The following is a 17,879-nucleotide window of genomic DNA, read 5'->3' as shown; positions in this document are numbered from 1 at the left end:
GCTTGCTAGAAGACAACGTCAAACCTCACAAGTTGACTTCTGTTGCTCAGATACGACTTAAACCATTCGAGAGATGATCCCCTGAACCCATAATGCTGCAGTTTATTAATTAAGATCATACTTCTACATTCGTAGTATCTCCGAAACTAAGCATTTTAGGATATACATTTATACGAACTTTTTTACCTATTTTTACCTGCAGAATATACTGCTGAAGTTTCCGGAATACACTTCGGACCACCCTGTATATTATATTTCAGAAACCTGCCTAAGACTTACTTAGTCCGATCCTGTCGTGTTAAGCCACATCAAAAATTACAAACACCATATGAATTATATATCACTGTAATCACAAAACTTCAATCTATTTTCGTATTGTAACGGATTTTTTTCAAGAAAATTTAGTCCAAACATATTTTGTTGATATTTGACCATCAAAATCTTAAAAACAAAGTTGTCTAAAAATGTGCTACAATACGGATATAGTATAATCCTTTATCTTTAATTTCCTTTGTCAATTGCGTAAAAATACATAGCTAGTTTTATATAAAACCACAGATAAAACGTTAAATGCCGAAAGCTTATTTTGCTACTTTTTCGGACTAGTGAAATGGACTCTTAAGAGAAACTGGTAAATGTATCTTTTTATTTTTATCTATTTTTTTATTAATAATTATTGTTTGTTTTAACTGTTTAGATCTATAAATAACGAACAACACACACAAATATCTGATTACTCATTTTTAAATAAATAATATAGTAATTTCTTGCGGTTAATGGTGGAAATTTGGTTAATATTATGATTCCCTATCTCATTAAACTAGATTCACTTTTAGCGTTATTATCTCACTTCTAATATTAATATGTACGTCACACAATAACAGAGCTTATTCAAACCCTCCGATGGAAAAAGCTTTTTATACTCAATACCTTGGACTATACAATATAGTGGTGAGCAATACAAAATAGTGAATACCAAGACTTGCTTGGTCTTGCAATCTAATAGTAGTCTTGATCTTGGTCTTGATCTTGCAGGGCGCAGTCTTGGTCTTACTACAAGACTCTTGCAAGTCTTGCACTTTTTTAATGGATTTTTACTGAAGACACTTTCTAGCAGCATTTCATTTGTAATTGATGCAGTAGTTGGCCTTTGCTGTTGCACCATTGGGGGGACATACTGTAGATATCTTCAGTATTTTGAGAACGTTTAAAGTACACTTAAAATTATGTTTTATGTTCCTTCTCCATTATAGGCTTGATGCACTTCAGTTGATTTCAAGAAATTCCGACCGTAGCGCACCCTACGGCATGGTCATGTTGATCGCATTAAAATAATAATGAAATCGGGGTTTTGTCATAATATTTAATTTCTTTTTCTTCTTCTGTGGAAAGGATCAGTGACTCTGGAAACATCCAATTCCCGATCCAATCCAGATATGGCCACTTGCCCTTACAGCATTCAGCCAGCACTACACTTTGTTCGAATATTTATTCCACTCGCTATAAAATCTGTTATCCTCTGGTATCTCTCTTCCTGCACGTTACTGCTAGAATGAAGGAATATGGAATGTGGGCTAGGAATGTACTGTGGCGTGTCCAGTAACTGTGTGGAAGGATTGCGCAAGGAAGGGAATTTATGATAGGAACCTGAAATTGTTTTATTATATTAATACATCTTTGGTTTTCTTTCATTGATATTCCTATTATTTCATCTACCAAGCAGAAAACAGAAAGCGAAAAGAGTGAGAGAAAAAAAACCGTGCACCGCTAGAAACCGTTACCTAGCTTCATCACCCACAAAATCAAAGCAAAAGCATCCAGCAGACTACAATTATTCAACTAAATAAATTTACACTAGTCAAGAATACAGACTAATAGACTTATAATAATATTGGCATGAAAGAGACAGATCCGTGACAGCGAGTTCACAATTTAATATTGTTTTGCTTGAGGTATAGATACACCATTTTTGCCTCTTTAGATAATGGATTCATCAGAACATCTTAAATCCTAATGGGAGCACACATACAACTGGCTAGAGACAAGTATAGTGCATGACAAGCTTGAGCTCTCAAACTACAAGCAAAAATGACGTGCGATAGGTCACCTTTGCTTCCACATTCACATAGAAAAGAGTCTTTGATTCCTATTTTATGTAGGTGAGCCGGAGTGAGACGATGTGACGATCTCATTCTACAAAAGAAGATCTCATTCTATAAAACATACTGACATATTCACGATTCTCCTCCACATATTTACCAAACCATGGGGTACTGAAAGGTTGTGGAACAATATTATAGTAAAAAACTCCCTTTGATTGGCCCATATTATGATATAAATTTGCCCATTCCCGCCTGCTTTCCTTCTTTATGATGCCAAAAAGTTCCGAATAATGAATCTTATTATACACCAGGTTCCTAGACTTTCTTCCAAGGGATGCCAGTCTATCTGCTTCCGTATTACCATCAACATAAGAGTGACCAGGGATCCAAATTAGTCTTATCTATTTTCCTCGTTGTATAAGAGTAGTAATTCGCTCTTTTATTCTTCCTGCTGTTTTTCCTATTCTACAAGAAATATCCTCAAAATCGTCTCCCAGATCATCCAATGCCCTTTCAATAGCTAACATTTCTGCCGAGCAGATTGACTTGTTCCTCATAACTCCAATACCAATCGACGAATATTTTCTTGATGCATTAAAAACCCCAATTCCGCATCTCCCAGAAACCAGATCCAATGAGGCATCCGTGTAAATCAGCTCATACCCTAGAAGTTCCTTAGAAACAAATTCCCGAAAGGCCATATTGTTATCAATGGCACTCTTGACCTGTCCCGAGTTCTCCCACTGCAAACACTGTAGCTGTATATCCAGATCTATCTCAAAGCATGGAAGAATGTTACTTTTTTCGAGGGCATGAGATAATATTTAAGTATTTTAGTTTTTTGCTAGTGTACTTATTGAGACTATAAAACACTCAAATACGAGGTTTGTGTGATGTAACGCTGTTTCGGGTAGTAAAAAATAAGTAAAAAAGAATTCGAACTAGGCGTCTTGTGCTGTGACAATTTTAAATGTTAATAAAACTGCCCAAAAAATGTTAAAGCGCAATGTTAAAGGAGAGCGTAATTAGAGCGTTGTTGGGTGCAATAACATTCAATAACTCAACTTTTCTGGATATTCAACTCTCTCGAAACAACATTTTATAGCTTCATAATTTCTTACACCGATTTGATCGGTAACATAAACAAAAAATTAAATAGACATACTATGAGAGGATAAAATATAATTTGCAATATTAATGGATACTTTTTTTTAATCAACTAGTGATTACCTAAATGTTTTATGAACATCTTCTAAAATTATAATTATGTACCTTTAAAAAGTTTCGTTATAGCTCTCCAATGATAGATGCCCCACTAGCAAAACCGGTGATAAAACTATGCTCGCTACGATAGTTGAACTCATCTATTTTTTTTTAGAATAATTATATACTAATTTTTTCGTTTACTCGTCATTTAAACCCGTGTATTTGTATGTATTAGTTATTTACGATATTCTCCAGCGGTGGCAGCACCGGCGGAGAATGCACCAAGCCTATAGATTTCCCAAACTGAAAAGAAATAATAATATTAAGCAGTTTAATCGAAAGATAAGAGCGATCAAAGTAGGCTGCTCGATCAGACGTTTTCAACTAAAAGTTTATTTTCGCTAGAAACTCCGGTTTATATAATTTTGTTGTAAAATTACCTCAGTCTACTTCACTGGCCTACGCTTTTAATTAGCCATGTATATTTTCTTTATAGAAACTGGTAAAGAGCGAGATAGACTCCAAACGGATAAATACAGAGCTTTTCTATGTAAATAAACCTGGTCTGTAGTACAAATTACGTGTAACAACAACGGTTTATTTATAACTTTTTTTTTCGGTGAAATTGCTGTTTATGAAAATTTAAGAAATTTCAAATGGTGTATCTTATAGACGGTTTTAAATTTAAAGGAAAAAATTATAAGTGGGAATAACCCTAACCAGATCATGTAAAGATAGAGTCCCCAGCAACACGTCTATGAGTTTTTAAAAAAAATTGTATTTTTTGAGCTAAAAACCATAATTTCTTGATAATATGGCAACAAAGATAGTAGATTAAATATTTTGGACTTACTTGAAAAATGGTAAAGAGAAAATATGTTTCTTTTATCGAGATCTACCAGCCCTGAAAATATTTGCACTTATTTAAGACTTACCCTGTATAAGGCATCTCTAGGGGTTAGTAATGTATGGTTATCGGTTTTTTGGTTTTAATAACATAAGTAAAAATTAAAAACAAATAAGTAAAAATAATTATATTATACAGAAAGTTTGAGGTTTTTTGATTTTACCTCATTTGGTAACAGTTTTTATAGAAGTATTTGTTGAAAAAAAACTATTTTGTTCGTGATTAGTTTTTAGACAGTATTTAGATATTTTAAATAGTTTTTTCTTTGTGATTGCGCAGGACTCATACGATCTAGAGTTGATGACTAAGAGGCTCTATCAAGAATACAACAAATGGGGACTTCAGGTTAGTCTAAAGAAGACGGAATACTTAGCTGTCAATACCAACGCTTGTTTTGAAGTCTTCATTAATGATAACGTCCAGATTCAATAAGTAGACAAATTTAAATACCTGGGTGCTACTATCAACAACGAGGGTTTGGGCAAAGAAGAAATACAAACCCGAATTCAGAAGAGCAAACAAGTTATTAGATGTCTTAATAGCCTCTGGTGGGACCGAAACTTCTCTGCAACAACTAAAAAGAGATTTGGAAGAACATTGGTGGAGTCAGTTCTTTGCTATGGTTCAGAGCTATGGACTCTGATTGCAGACGCGAAGCGCAAAATCCAAGTTGTTGAAATGGACTACCTTAGAAGAAGCGCAGGTATATCTAGGATGGAAAAAAAGACAAACATCGAGGTCAGGCGTATCATGAATGCATCGGAGGAAACAGTACTAGATCGAATCGAAAAAAATAAAGTAGTTTGGATATGTTCTGCGTATGCCAGAGAACAGGTGGCCAAAAAAAGCTTTTCAATGGGCTCCCCAGGCCCCAGGGCAGAAGAAAGAGAGGTAGACCTAGAAAATCCTGGAACGGAACCAGTGACGGACTTAGACATACAGGGCCCCTAGGCACTTGACATTTGGGGCCCCCCATGTCATAGCCAATTTGGAGCTTATATATGAAAGTTGCGCGTCACTCATTGCATGGGGCCCCTAGGCACGGGCCTTGCAGGCCTAGGCGGAAATCCGGCCCTGAACGGAACGGTTACGGAAGCAATGGAAGCTCGTAACCTAGAAGCTGATGACGCTCTAAATCGAGATGTGTGGCGTAGGGTAACGGGAAGACAGCAATAGGCTGTAGTTGGAAATGAGTATTAAATATTTAAACCAAATCCCGTTTATATATTGTTATGTTTATGTATTGTACCTAATTGTTATAATAATTATCCTTGTTGATTAGGAAATAATATTTTGTTAAATAGGAATACTATTTTAAACAGGTTGGCCGTGTCAGATTGTATTATTCATAATGCATGGTTTTTATGTTCTTTTCCAGCAACTTAACTTATGGATTCAGACACATCATGGCATATTGGCACCTTTTAAACTCCTGTGGTACTTCTAGTAGGTCTATCCCGACTTCACTCTTTTTTGTTTGACAAAAGAGACTTCAACAAAAAAAAAACACAAAGTGAACTGTACTGTCCATCCCACTTCTGAATTATTACAGTACAACTTGTATTTATTTAATGAAACACTGGATTTCCTTCATAACTCCTTTATTTCATCGTAGTACTCAGGATTACATCACAAGCATGTGCTTCGTGCGAGCGTCCGGTGCCGACTATCCCCGGGCGCCTCACTTACAATATCTTATCTTCCGTAACATTCTATCGCGTCTGTCATAAAAACCATGCATTATGAATAATACAATCTGACACGGCCAACCTGTTTAAAATAGTATTCCTATCTAACAAAATATTATTTCCTAATCAACAAAGATAATTATTATAACAATTAGGTACAATACATAAACATAACAATATATATTTTTTTTCTTTGTTCGTTGTGTTTTTTTTTGCTTCAGACGACGGGAAGAGATATACTTCCCGAAACATTAAGCATTTTTTTGTCCAATGGGCAAATTTATTTATTAGTAAATCACTGCTGACAAGTTGGTCTCCGTTGGATTAACGCAGCACTGTTGAACAAAAATTAACTATTTTATTTTGTAGATTTTCTTACAGTGCAAATGCCGAAATACCTAGAGGATTTTTTTCTGAAGAGAAGAAATTAAACTACCCCAAAACGTTCCCCTGAGGAACTTTTTTCTGTAAAATTCTACAGCCTAAAACTTTGAAAATAACTATTAAAAAGTCAAAGAATTATCAAACGCTACAGAAATACCGTATGATCGAAAAAAAAGGCGTCCAGCTGGCTTGGAAATGAACATCGATGATATTCCCCTTATAATTTTTTTCCATAGCAACTGTTAAAATTGCCTTGTATCTATCAAAAATAGTAGATAAAATAGTACTTTAGCCGCAAGGGTAGATTAAATGATACTTTAACAGCGAGGATAGGTTAAAAACTTTATTTCTTCTCGCACGTTTTATAACTGCTTCCATTTTTCAAAATTTTTGTATTCCTTTTCATTCAAGTTATTCGGGATTTAAATGGAAGTAGTTTGGATATGGCGTTTGTCGCCTCAGCCTCAATACCTGTTGGTAATTTACTTATTTCGTTTTGAGCCATTTCTGGCTCCAATTCAATCAGCAATCGACACGAAAAAGAATTAAAAAATATTGACTCAAAACTGACAACTAAAGAGACAGCTTTATTTATTTGTCAAATTACATAGAAACCAACGCCAACCCAGCACAATATTTTTTCTACCCGTAATAAATTCCTTGAAATAATAATTTCTGAATATTTTTTAAAACGTAACTCGCTATGAAAAAAATCTTGTTTTATACACAACGATAAAAGACCATTTTATCGTCTTTCATTTCATAGCCATCGCTGATTGTTTTTCGATCATACGGTATATTATCACATGCATTTATTTAACGTTTGCCAGAGTATTATATCTAATAATTTTTTTTTGTCATTTCCATACGAAGTTGTCAATACGCCACTCTGGTAGTTTCTTAAATCGATGTTTGTATTCTCATTGTTTTCTCTAAAACAGTTTTCATATCGGAAAGATAGGTGGCGTTATTCGAACAGCCCTATTTGCAGAGAGAGCGCTTTTGAGTATGCGCTGTAATTCCTAGACTGTAATATTGACCGACTACACATTTTCACCCCTTAGGTATGCATTTCCTTTGCATATTAGTCACACTTTTATCAAATGTCGATATAACAACAAAGAAAAAATGAGTTTTCGTTTGAAAATATGATTAGAGACAACATATTTCACAAACAAATTAATTTTTTTTGTATGTTAGTGTAAAAAACTGCTAATGCTCTGACAAAATATGGCATTTGCTAACAGTTCTTCCCTAAAATCACCAACAGCATTAGAACAACTTTTAGAAGAAATCAATTTTCAAAGGACTAAAGAAATGCGACAACTTCTCAAAGATGGTAAATATAATCCCTTGCAATATTAAAAGATTTGGGTCAAATTTCGTTTAGCTGAAATCAGTTACTAGAAAAAAAAAATTGTCTTTAAAAAGCTACTGTGAACCACGGAAAACAGAAATTTTCCTGCGGAAATGCGTTATTTCCAAATTTCGCACTTAGAATAACTGAAATCTGCTATAAAAAAATACATTTTGCGTTTTATTTTTAATATTTTTCTGAACATATAAACACAAAATTTTTCCTGCGGAAATAAGCTGTTTTCATCTTCTAAGGAAATTTATTAGACTTTAGAATAGCTGAAATCAGTTATACAAAAAATAAATATATTTTTGCCTTTTAGAAGCATTCACGAATTGAGGAAAATAAAAATTTTCCTGCGGAAATAAACTGTATCTATTTTCTGAGGAAATTTAATAGACTTTAGAATAGCTGAAACCAGTTATATAAAAAATAAATATATTTTTGCCTTTTAGAAGCGTTTACAAACTCAGGAAAATAAAAAATTTCCTGCGGAAATGCTTGATTTTTTCTGAGGAAATTTAATAGACTTTAGTATAGCTGAACCCAGTTATATAAAAAATAAATATATTTTTGCCTTTTAGAAGCGTTTACAAACTCAGGAAAATAAAAAATTTCCTGCGGACATGCTTGATTTTCATTTTCCATTTTTGTAAGCATAAATACAAAAAAAATTATCTTTTTATCACTTTTGAACCAAAAAAAATAATTTAAAAGTGTCTAAAATGTTAACCAATCTAATAATATTTTTACAAAATCACAGTTAATTATTAAAATATAAAAACCACAGCTTAACACCCTCCACAAAGAAAAGCTAACCAAAGCAACCCAAATCCTCTCTCTAACGCCTTCTAGAACGCATATATAAAGTTATTTTTTATATAACAGATTTCAGCTAAACGAAAGTTGAGCCAAAGATTTGAATAAACATATCTTGATTTTGTAGATTCTGGATTTGTCATGCTGCAAGGCACAACTTATTGGACAGACTTGTTTGTGAGACATTTTCTGTTTCAAAACGATTCAACAATTGACTGTGATGATTTGCTGTTTTTTGTGAGAAAAAAACACGTTAAAGGATCTCCTCGATACCTGCCAAAGTTTGAGGTAAATATTGATCGATTACGTTCTCTCAATATGGTTACATAAAAAAATAATCATATAGCGACACCTTGTATACTCGGTGTTTCTCAAAAACATCAGCTCTTCCTATAACACTATAATAAATAATAAGCGTTTTTTAATTTTCATCATAGAATCTGCAGTTTTTTCTCATAGTGCAAGATCATAGAGCGATCAGACATAACTTATTTTCACAAGGATGAAACCTTAGGCTCTCAGTAGTGTGCTTTCATGTGCTTTTAAAACTGGCGTGTTTGTGGGGTTTGCCCTGTGACACCTTGAAGAAAGGTAAGTAAAAGAAATAAATAAAATTTACTTATTTTTACATGTATTATTTTTACATATGTTATTAAGATACCTATTATAAAGTTATATTTAATCAGTCAGACAGATTGTAATGACCCATCCTCTAAACAAAAAAATTATTTAGCCGTGACTATGAGCGCGGGAGAATTATGCGCTTCCCAGTAAAGTATTTAAATATTTTAAAAATACTTACTGCTTTCGATTGAACATTTTTGCCTCTCTATCTAAATAAGATGAGCTTTTTTATTAAAGTAATAATTAATAATTATTAAAGTAAATTAATTTATTGACTATAAACTACTCAAAACAATTATCGCATATTTTCACTAGTAATACCACTAGAGGTCAAATTATTTCCGGAAATTTTTTCGAGCCCATGAATATTTTGAAAATTATCCCGAGTCGAAGACGAGGGATAATTTTCTAAAAATATTCATGAGCGAGAAAAAATGTCCGGATTTAATTTGACCTCGTGTGGTATTCGGTAAGAAAATTCCACACCAAATTGTGTTTGAAAATCAAATAATTAAAATGTGTTTTTCGCTTTTTGGTCGAATTGATTATTTAGTTACTATGACAACTAAGAGACACCCAAACTTAAAAACTATTTCAGTTTTGAAGCTGTCAAGCGGCACGGCTTAAAAAAAATGTTTCGCTTCGGTCATGAAAGCAAAGAAAATATTCGCCAGGAGATTAAGCAGTTGACACCCGCGAATACTAGGAAATCGAAGTCAAGCGTATGGAAGCAGTTTACAAACTTTCATCTCAGCTTTGTAATTGAAATGTATCAAAATTATCATGTAAACAAATAAAAACCAGACTCTCAAAAATATATTCTGTCATTATAAACGTCAAAAAATTTCCAGTATAATTCGCTGTTGGGTGCCCACAAGGAAAAAATTTTCACTTATAATATCACAAGAGCTTAAATTATTTTCGGAAATTTTTTTGAAGGCACGAATATTTTGAAAATTATCCCGAGTCGAAGACGAGGGATAATTTTCCTAAAATATTCGTGCCCGAAAGAAAATTTCCAGGAATAATTTAAGCTTGCGTGGTATTCGGTAAGAAAATTTCACACCTAAATTTGAAAAAAAATATTAATCCAACATGACATTTTAAAATAATTTCAATTTGTTAATAATATTAACAAATATTATTATATTTTAATTAGTTACATCAAATGCGAAAACTCAAATGGGTAATATTTCAATATATAGACATTGTAGTTCATTCACATTATGATTGTAGATCTTATGTTTACCTTTTCAACTGTCAAAAATTTCCACTAAAGTTTCGTGGCGCCGAAAAATTTCCGGAAATTTTTCAAGTTGCTCCCATGGTAACTAGTCAACATTAAAGCATGTTATTGGTTGAAAAGTAGAGGTGTGAAATTTTCACTAAAATTTATCCGTTGCCATGGTGATTTATCAAAAAAACACGTTTTGATTGGTTAAAAATTACAGGTGTGGAATTTTCTAAAAAAAATATTAATTTGAAAAACCGTACATCTTGAATTCTCTGACTTACGTTTTTAAATAGTTTGGATAGTGTAAAAGGAAATGTTGGAAAATAAGGAAAATAAAGCCTTGGGATGACATGCAATTCTTAGTCGGACGACTATTTAGTTGTAGATTTGTAACCAATGTAATTCTTACGGAGCCGTGCTCAATTGCAATCAAATAGTCGGCCGATCGGCTCCATAAGTATGTATTTTTTTCACTTTTACAACCAATCTTATTTAAATGGAGATGAAAAAACATTAAATCGAAAGCAGTAAGTAATTTTGAAATATTTAAATACTTTATTCGGAGACGCACAGTTCTCCTGCGCTCATAGTCACGACTGAATAATTTTTGTGTTTAGAGGATGTTTGGTCATTACAATCTGTCTGACTGATTAAATATAACTTTATAATAGCTCTGTCTTAATAACATTATGTAAAAATCAGACATGTAAAAATAAGTAAAGTTCATTTATTTCTTTTAGTTACCTTTCTCATCTGGTATCTGTCAAGGCATCACAGGGCGAACCCCACAAACACGCCGGTATTCATAGCACATAAGAGCATCACTGAGAACCTAAGGTTTCATCCTTGTGAATTTCAGTCGCTTTGCAAAATGCCTAATGAAGACTAGTTAGATTGCAGAAAACATTTTACGCGGGATTAGAAAAACTAACTTAAATTTATCCAACGACATTTCTTGAACTTCTCTTTCAAAATTAGAAAATAATGGCACAAAAAGTGATAATTTTGTTAAATGGAGTATGGTTAAGGACTATTATTATAAAGATCTAAATTCATTTTATTTCTAAAAGAATAAAAGTTCCAAAAAAGAAAGCATAGTTCCACAAAGAAGCCCTGTACACAGAATCAAATTGGAGAGTATAATAATTAAACGAGAGTATTTAAAATTATAATTTAAGAAATAGGATTCAAGGTTCAAGTTGTTTTCGTCTAAACAAAATAACATTTTGTTTAGACGAAATTGGGGTATTTTTATTAAAGCGTAAATTATTCAATATGTGCTTATGCTCCTAGATGAGTAAATTTTGATCATTTTTTAATCTGCCTGGCCTCGATTTGGCATTTTGTAAAAGGACTGAAAACAGGCAGTCTTTTTGCAGAAGTGTACAGGAAATATCGTCATTGTTTAATATGCCTAATTCTGATTATGCTTTTTGCAAAGTGACTGAAAATAGATAGGCTTTTTGTAAAATTCCTCCTTTTGTTTAAAAAGCCGGCGTTTTATTATATGCCTAGCTTTTCTGCAAAAATCCGGATTAGTCTATGCGCCTGCAACATATACAAATTGAAAACTCTATTAAGATATTAAGTTAAAAAATATTTAATTATCTTAGTCTACGACAATGTCAAATTATGACACATTTAACATTGTCATTTGGATGTCATTATGGCTTTCATAATAGCACTAGTGCTATTATGATGATTATGAATTCATAATAACAGGAAAATTTTAAAATAAGAAACAAGCAAAAAAAGGCACCTAAATACGTTTATTTATTGTAAACATTAATTATAATATCAGTGCAATTTGTTAAATTAATTCCAGACAATGACAGGTGAGTTGAATTTTTAAAAAGTTAATTTATTTCCTGAGTGCTTGAACTTGTTGAGGATCCATCATTGCCAGAAACGTTACCCAAAATATTACATGACACTTTTTTCTTATTTTCTTTGGAATCTTCTATATGTATAGCTCTCTGCCACTGTGTTAGAGTGCCAACCACCATCTTTTAACAGTTAATAAATCCACTCCTGAATCTGCAAGCAAACGACGCAGACGATCTACGGAAACAATGTCCAGTGTATTGTTGTGGATTTGGAAGACTTAGGAATGCCAGGAGAACCTTTTCGTTACTACTATTCTTGATTCCTTTCCCTTTACACCAATTTTCAAGTTTTACATAGGCTTGCTCGTACGTTTGTCTTGTCTTTGTGCCTTTTTCGGGAAATAGGGAATCGACAACGTTTTCCGCAATACCTACAATATCCGAAGGGACACTTTCAGAATCAGAATCACCCATATTAATATTATTTTTTGCTTTTTGCTAAAACTGAACGTTTAACATAAAATTGAATATCAATAATTGAGTTGTCAAAGTCAAAATGGACACAATCAACAAGCACGGTTACCACGACCGACGTCGACTAATATGGGCACCTGATAATTTTGAATTTTAAATTTTATGAGGATATCTCTGATATTTTAAATTAAATCAAATCTCTTTGGATCGTCCCTCGTGTCGCGTCGTAGATTAAATTTTGAATGATACACATTCGATACGAACTTTTTAATGAAACATGTGAAACTAAGCCACTTGGCTAACGCCTTGTGACTTAACGTTACACGCGTTTCATTATGATATTCGTATCGAACTTGTATTATTAATAACTATAAATATTCGCAACAAGGTGACAAGATGCTTGAAAACAGCTCCTTATTGTGCTTATACTACTTGAGATTTTCATTCCAATACTTTTTTGTATAATATTATTTTTAAGTTTAGTAGATAGTTATATTTTATACAACTGGGATGGTGGGTGTATGGGAATATATTTTTAGATTATTTCTAAAAATTTTGCTTAGTAGCAGTGTGAAACATACATTCCTTTCGTAGATCCAAATAAGTCCAGTACCAATTTTGAGAATTTAGAATCAGAATAATTATTTAGTAATTTTCGTACATCGCCATTGTATAATATATTTTTTAAAATTATATACTTACTATTAGTTTTTCTATAGGATGAGAGATGTTCATCCTTAGTCGTCATCCTTATGTATTCTATAAATTTTTACATAGCGACCAGTGATCTTTATTATAACTACCAGTGGCGTACCGTCGTGTCAATACAAGGGGATGGAAATAATATCTCTATTTAATATATGTACAGGGTGGGTCAAATTCGACGCTTTTAAATGGAAACACCCTTTTCTATAGGAGATAGACAAAAACTAATATCGGTGTCTGGAGCTAAATTTTTGTCAAAAACATAATGGTGAAAACCACATATCGATATCTGTTACCGTTTCGGAGTTACGGGGTGTTTTTCAAAAATATGCATATTTAACAAATCGCTATAACTTTTTTGCTATGGAAAATTTTGTATTTTTATGAAAACATTTCCAAAGCACCTTTTCACGTAGAATTTAATGGTTTTAGTATAATTTTTTTAAAATTAATAATATAAGAACTATCAACAGAAAATTTTATTTTTTATATGGGACACCCTGTATATTTTTAATTTATTAAAAATAATTTAAAATTGCCTTTCCAAAAATATAACACACTTGATATTTTGCTCGATTCCTCTTCGAGATATAGAGTATATAAAAATTCGCCCGCTTTAAATAAGTAGGCTTTGAACGGCACCGGCTGTAATGCAAAAAAATTCTAGCTGTGAGCATTGAGCATCAATTAAAACGAAAATAATATTTGCTATGAGAGATGCAGAATTTTATAACAATTTAAAATATATTTAACCAACAACAACACATTTAAACTATGTCTAATAACAATAAAAACAAATAGCAAACCAAGGCCTGAGATTTTGCTACAGGTGTTCGACATATCGACCGTCTTCTGTTATGGACAGATGGGGCAGTTTTTGAACATTTCTCGCGGAATTCATTAACTGAATGGAGGCGAAAGATACCCTCTCATAACTGCTAAGTATTTTTAATTATTGCCTAGATAATACGGAAGAATAAGGAACCTTTATTCTTCCGCAAATATATCCATAGGATTAGATCCATGGGTACTAAGTCAGGCGGCCTCGACGGCCAACGGCTGGGATCTTGGTTAGCTATCCAATTATTCTTGAAATTGCCTGCAAAAATTTGCTGATAACTTCAGCGTTCAGAGGCGGTGCGTTGTCTTGCTGGAAAAATTTTTTTCGAGTTCCATTAGGGGCATATCATCAATAAGGGGTCCAAAGATCTATGGTCCAAAGCCTACTAGTTAAAAGTGGCGAACTTTTAAAAATTCTGTATTTCGAAGGGGATTATAACAAAATATCAAGTGTGCTATATTTTTGGAAAGGTAATTTTAAATTCATTTCATTTAATTAAAAATATAAAGGGTGTCCCAAATAAAAAATCAATTTTTCTGTTGATAACTCTTAAATTATTAATTTAAAAAAAATTATACTTAAACCATTAAATTCTACGTAAAAAGGTGCTTTGGAAATGTTTTCATAGAAATACAAAATTTTCCATAGCAAAAAAGTTACAGCTATTTGTTAAAAATGCACATTTTTGAAAAATACCCCGTAACTCCGAAACGGTAACAGATATCGATATGCGGTTTTCACCATCATGTTTTTGATGAAAATTGAGCTCCGACACCGATATTAGTTTTCGTCTATCTCCTATAGAAAAGGGTGTTTCCATTTAAAAGCGTCGAATTTGACCCACCCTGTACAGGCTGGTCGAAATTGGTCTGTTTTAACAGAGAAAACTGTTTTTATTTCCTGACTAGATAGAGCAAAACCGACATAGATGTCATGGGCTCGATTTCTGAAACACGTTTAATGGCGTAAACCGCCTGTTGACATTTTCACTGTCAACTGAGATACGGGGTCTTTTTGAATTTTTTACTATTTGGAAAATTGCCCGTAACTTTTTTATTTCGCGTAATAATAAAATTCTGCAAAAACCTTCTTAAGGCACTATTTTAAGTGCAATCCAGTGGCGTAGTCACTTTTTTATACACTTGCTCTTTTTGTCAGAAATAATAAAGAATATATTTTTTTCAAATGGAAATCATAGTTGGCTATGAACTTAAAAAAACGCTGGCGTTTAACCCTTTCTAACCATATAAAGTTATGGGCATTTATTTCTAAGAATGAGAGAAATATTAGGTTTTTTAACTTTGTATCGAAGAGGGCCTTGATTTTGTGCCCTGACCTAGATGCCTAATTATTTTTTATCACAATTCAAAATTTAATATTTTATATTATTATTTATCTGCATAATTAAAGAGTTTTGAAAAGGTAAATCAACATTCTAATTAGTATTACCAATTACAATTAAAACGCCAGGGTTACAAAAATGAACTATTAAATGGAGAATTGGATTGGAACAAGGGGCCCCATATCTTAGCCAGACAAGGTCCTGTGATTTAACTCCTTTCGACTTTTTATGGGGGAATTTAAAAGACATTGTATATAAGAGAAGAACCATTGGGACGAGAGAAGAATTGCAGAAGGCTACTAGGCCAGCTTTTGGACTTTATTACACCAGTTCATCTATAACAAATCTCTGTAACTCTGTACGCAAAAGATGTTTATTGTGTATTCAACAAAGAGGTGCTCAGTTCGAATAGCTTTGAAGATTTTTTTTAGAAAACTATATTCGTCGCTCACATAGTGTCCATCTTTAAAAAGGGAAATCGTAACGACCCCACTTGTTATAGAGGCCTAAGCATTAACAGTTCGGTCAGCAGACTTTTTGGAAAGGTGCTATAGGGTAGGCTCAGGGACAATATTGGTGACAAAATCTCGGAAGACCAAAGCGGATTCACACCGGGGAAATCTTGCGCAGATAACCTTTTTGTCCTGCAGCAGGTGATGGAAAAAAAGATAGCAGTAGATCAAGAAGTCCATCTAGCATTTATTGATTTGGAGAAAGCGTACGACTCTATTCCCCGCAGCAAGATATGGGAAGTCTTGAATATCTTAGAAGTAGATAGACCTTTGCTTAAGATAATAAAAGAGCTATATAAAGAAAATGAATCGTACGTTAAGATAGGATCGTACGTTAAGATAGGACACAGGCTATCTAATCCAATTAACACCACAAAAGGGTTGCGACAAGGATGCAGCTTATCTCCTCTGATCTTCAACGCTTACGTCGAAGTAGCCCTTAGGGAATGGAAGACGAAATGTCAAGGTATGGGAATACCCATTGGGGACAACACACTATTTACCCTGGGCTTTGCAGACGATCAGGTCGTGATTGCGCAGGACTCATACGATCTAGAGTTCATGACTAAGAGGCTTTATCAAGAATACAACAAATGGGGACTTCAGGTTAATCTAAAGAAGACCGAATACTTAGCTGTCAATTCCAACGCTCGTTTTGAAGTCTTCATTAATGATAACGTCCAGATTCAACAAGTAGACAAATTTAAATACCTGGGTGCTACTATCAACAACGAGGGTTTGGGCAAAGAAGAAATACAAACCCGAATTCAGAAGAACAAACAAGTTATTGGATGTCTTAACAGCCTCTGGTGAAAAAAGAACATTGGTGGAGTCAGTTCTTTGCTGTGGTTCAGAGCTATGGACTCTGAGTGCAGACGCGAAGCGCAAAATCCAAGTTGTTGAAATGGACTACCTTAGAAGAAGTGCAGGTATATCTAGGATGGAAAGAAAGACAAACATCGAGGTCAGGCGTATCATGAATGCATCGGAGGAGACAGTACTGGATCGAATCGAAAAATCTAGCTTAAAATGGTTTGGACATGTTCTGCGTATGCCGGAGAACAGGTGGCCAAAAAGAGTTTTTCAATGGGCTCCCCAGGGCAGAAGAAAGAGAGGTAGACCTAGAAAATCCTGGAACGGAACGGTTACGGAAGCAATGGAAGCTCGTAACCTAGAAGCTGATGACGCTCTAAATCGAGATGTGTGGCGTAGGGTAACGGGAAGGCAGCAATAGGCTGTAGTTGGAAATGAGTATTAAATACTTAAACCAAATCCCGTTTATTATATATATATATATATATATATATATATATATATATATATATATATATATATATATATATATATATATATATATATATATATATATATATATATATATATATATATATATATATATATATATATATATATATATATAATATTTTGAAGGGATGGGACGCGTATACATAAATTTAAGTAGAATAACTGTCCCAACCCGCCATCTACTTGCGAAAAAAGAAAACAAACTTTTATAATATTTACATATAAAATAAGAGACACACAAGCGGATTAAAACATAATCCTTAATAAATACTTTCTTATTTAGAAATTATATAAAATTTATTACTTTAGTGTGGCACTAAAAATTTATGGTCTGTGTGATAAAGCATTTAAATTTTTGTTTTTCTTATCCGCTTCTCTCTTTCTTTCTTTAAACACAAGAGTTGTTTTAATCTTAATGTATATGCTTATTTTAAGGATATAAATTGCTTTATAACCAACCACAAACATTTTTTTTAAAGAAATTTAAATCTTTGGCAATGTCATTTATATTAGATTGAAAGTAAAATTGTGCGACTTAAAAATAAATCTTAAG

The 17,879-nt window shown here is 33.1% G+C and overlaps 1 protein-coding gene across 1 annotated transcript in view; it reads left to right on the top strand.

Moving 5' to 3' along the window:
- Positions 1-7,333: 7,333 nt before the first annotated feature.
- LOC115891289 overlaps positions 7,334-17,879 on the top strand; it is a 44,888-nt gene continuing 34,342 nt past the window's right edge. Inside the window, exons 1-2 of the mRNA XM_030911733.1 lie at positions 7,334-7,626; positions 8,591-8,751. Of these exons, the coding sequence (XP_030767593.1) occupies positions 7,518-7,626; positions 8,591-8,751 (270 nt within the window). The 5' untranslated portion in view covers positions 7,334-7,517. The remainder of the gene's footprint in view (positions 7,627-8,590; positions 8,752-17,879) is intronic.

This window comes from Sitophilus oryzae, unplaced genomic scaffold (assembly GCF_002938485.1).
Source record: "Sitophilus oryzae breed Bouriz unplaced genomic scaffold, Soryzae_2.0 scaffold_980_pilon_pilon, whole genome shotgun sequence".
Lineage (NCBI taxonomy): Eukaryota > Metazoa > Arthropoda > Insecta > Coleoptera > Curculionidae > Sitophilus > Sitophilus oryzae.
The sequence above is the reverse complement of the archived record's forward strand: the minus strand, read 5'-3'. Positions and strand labels throughout refer to the sequence as shown.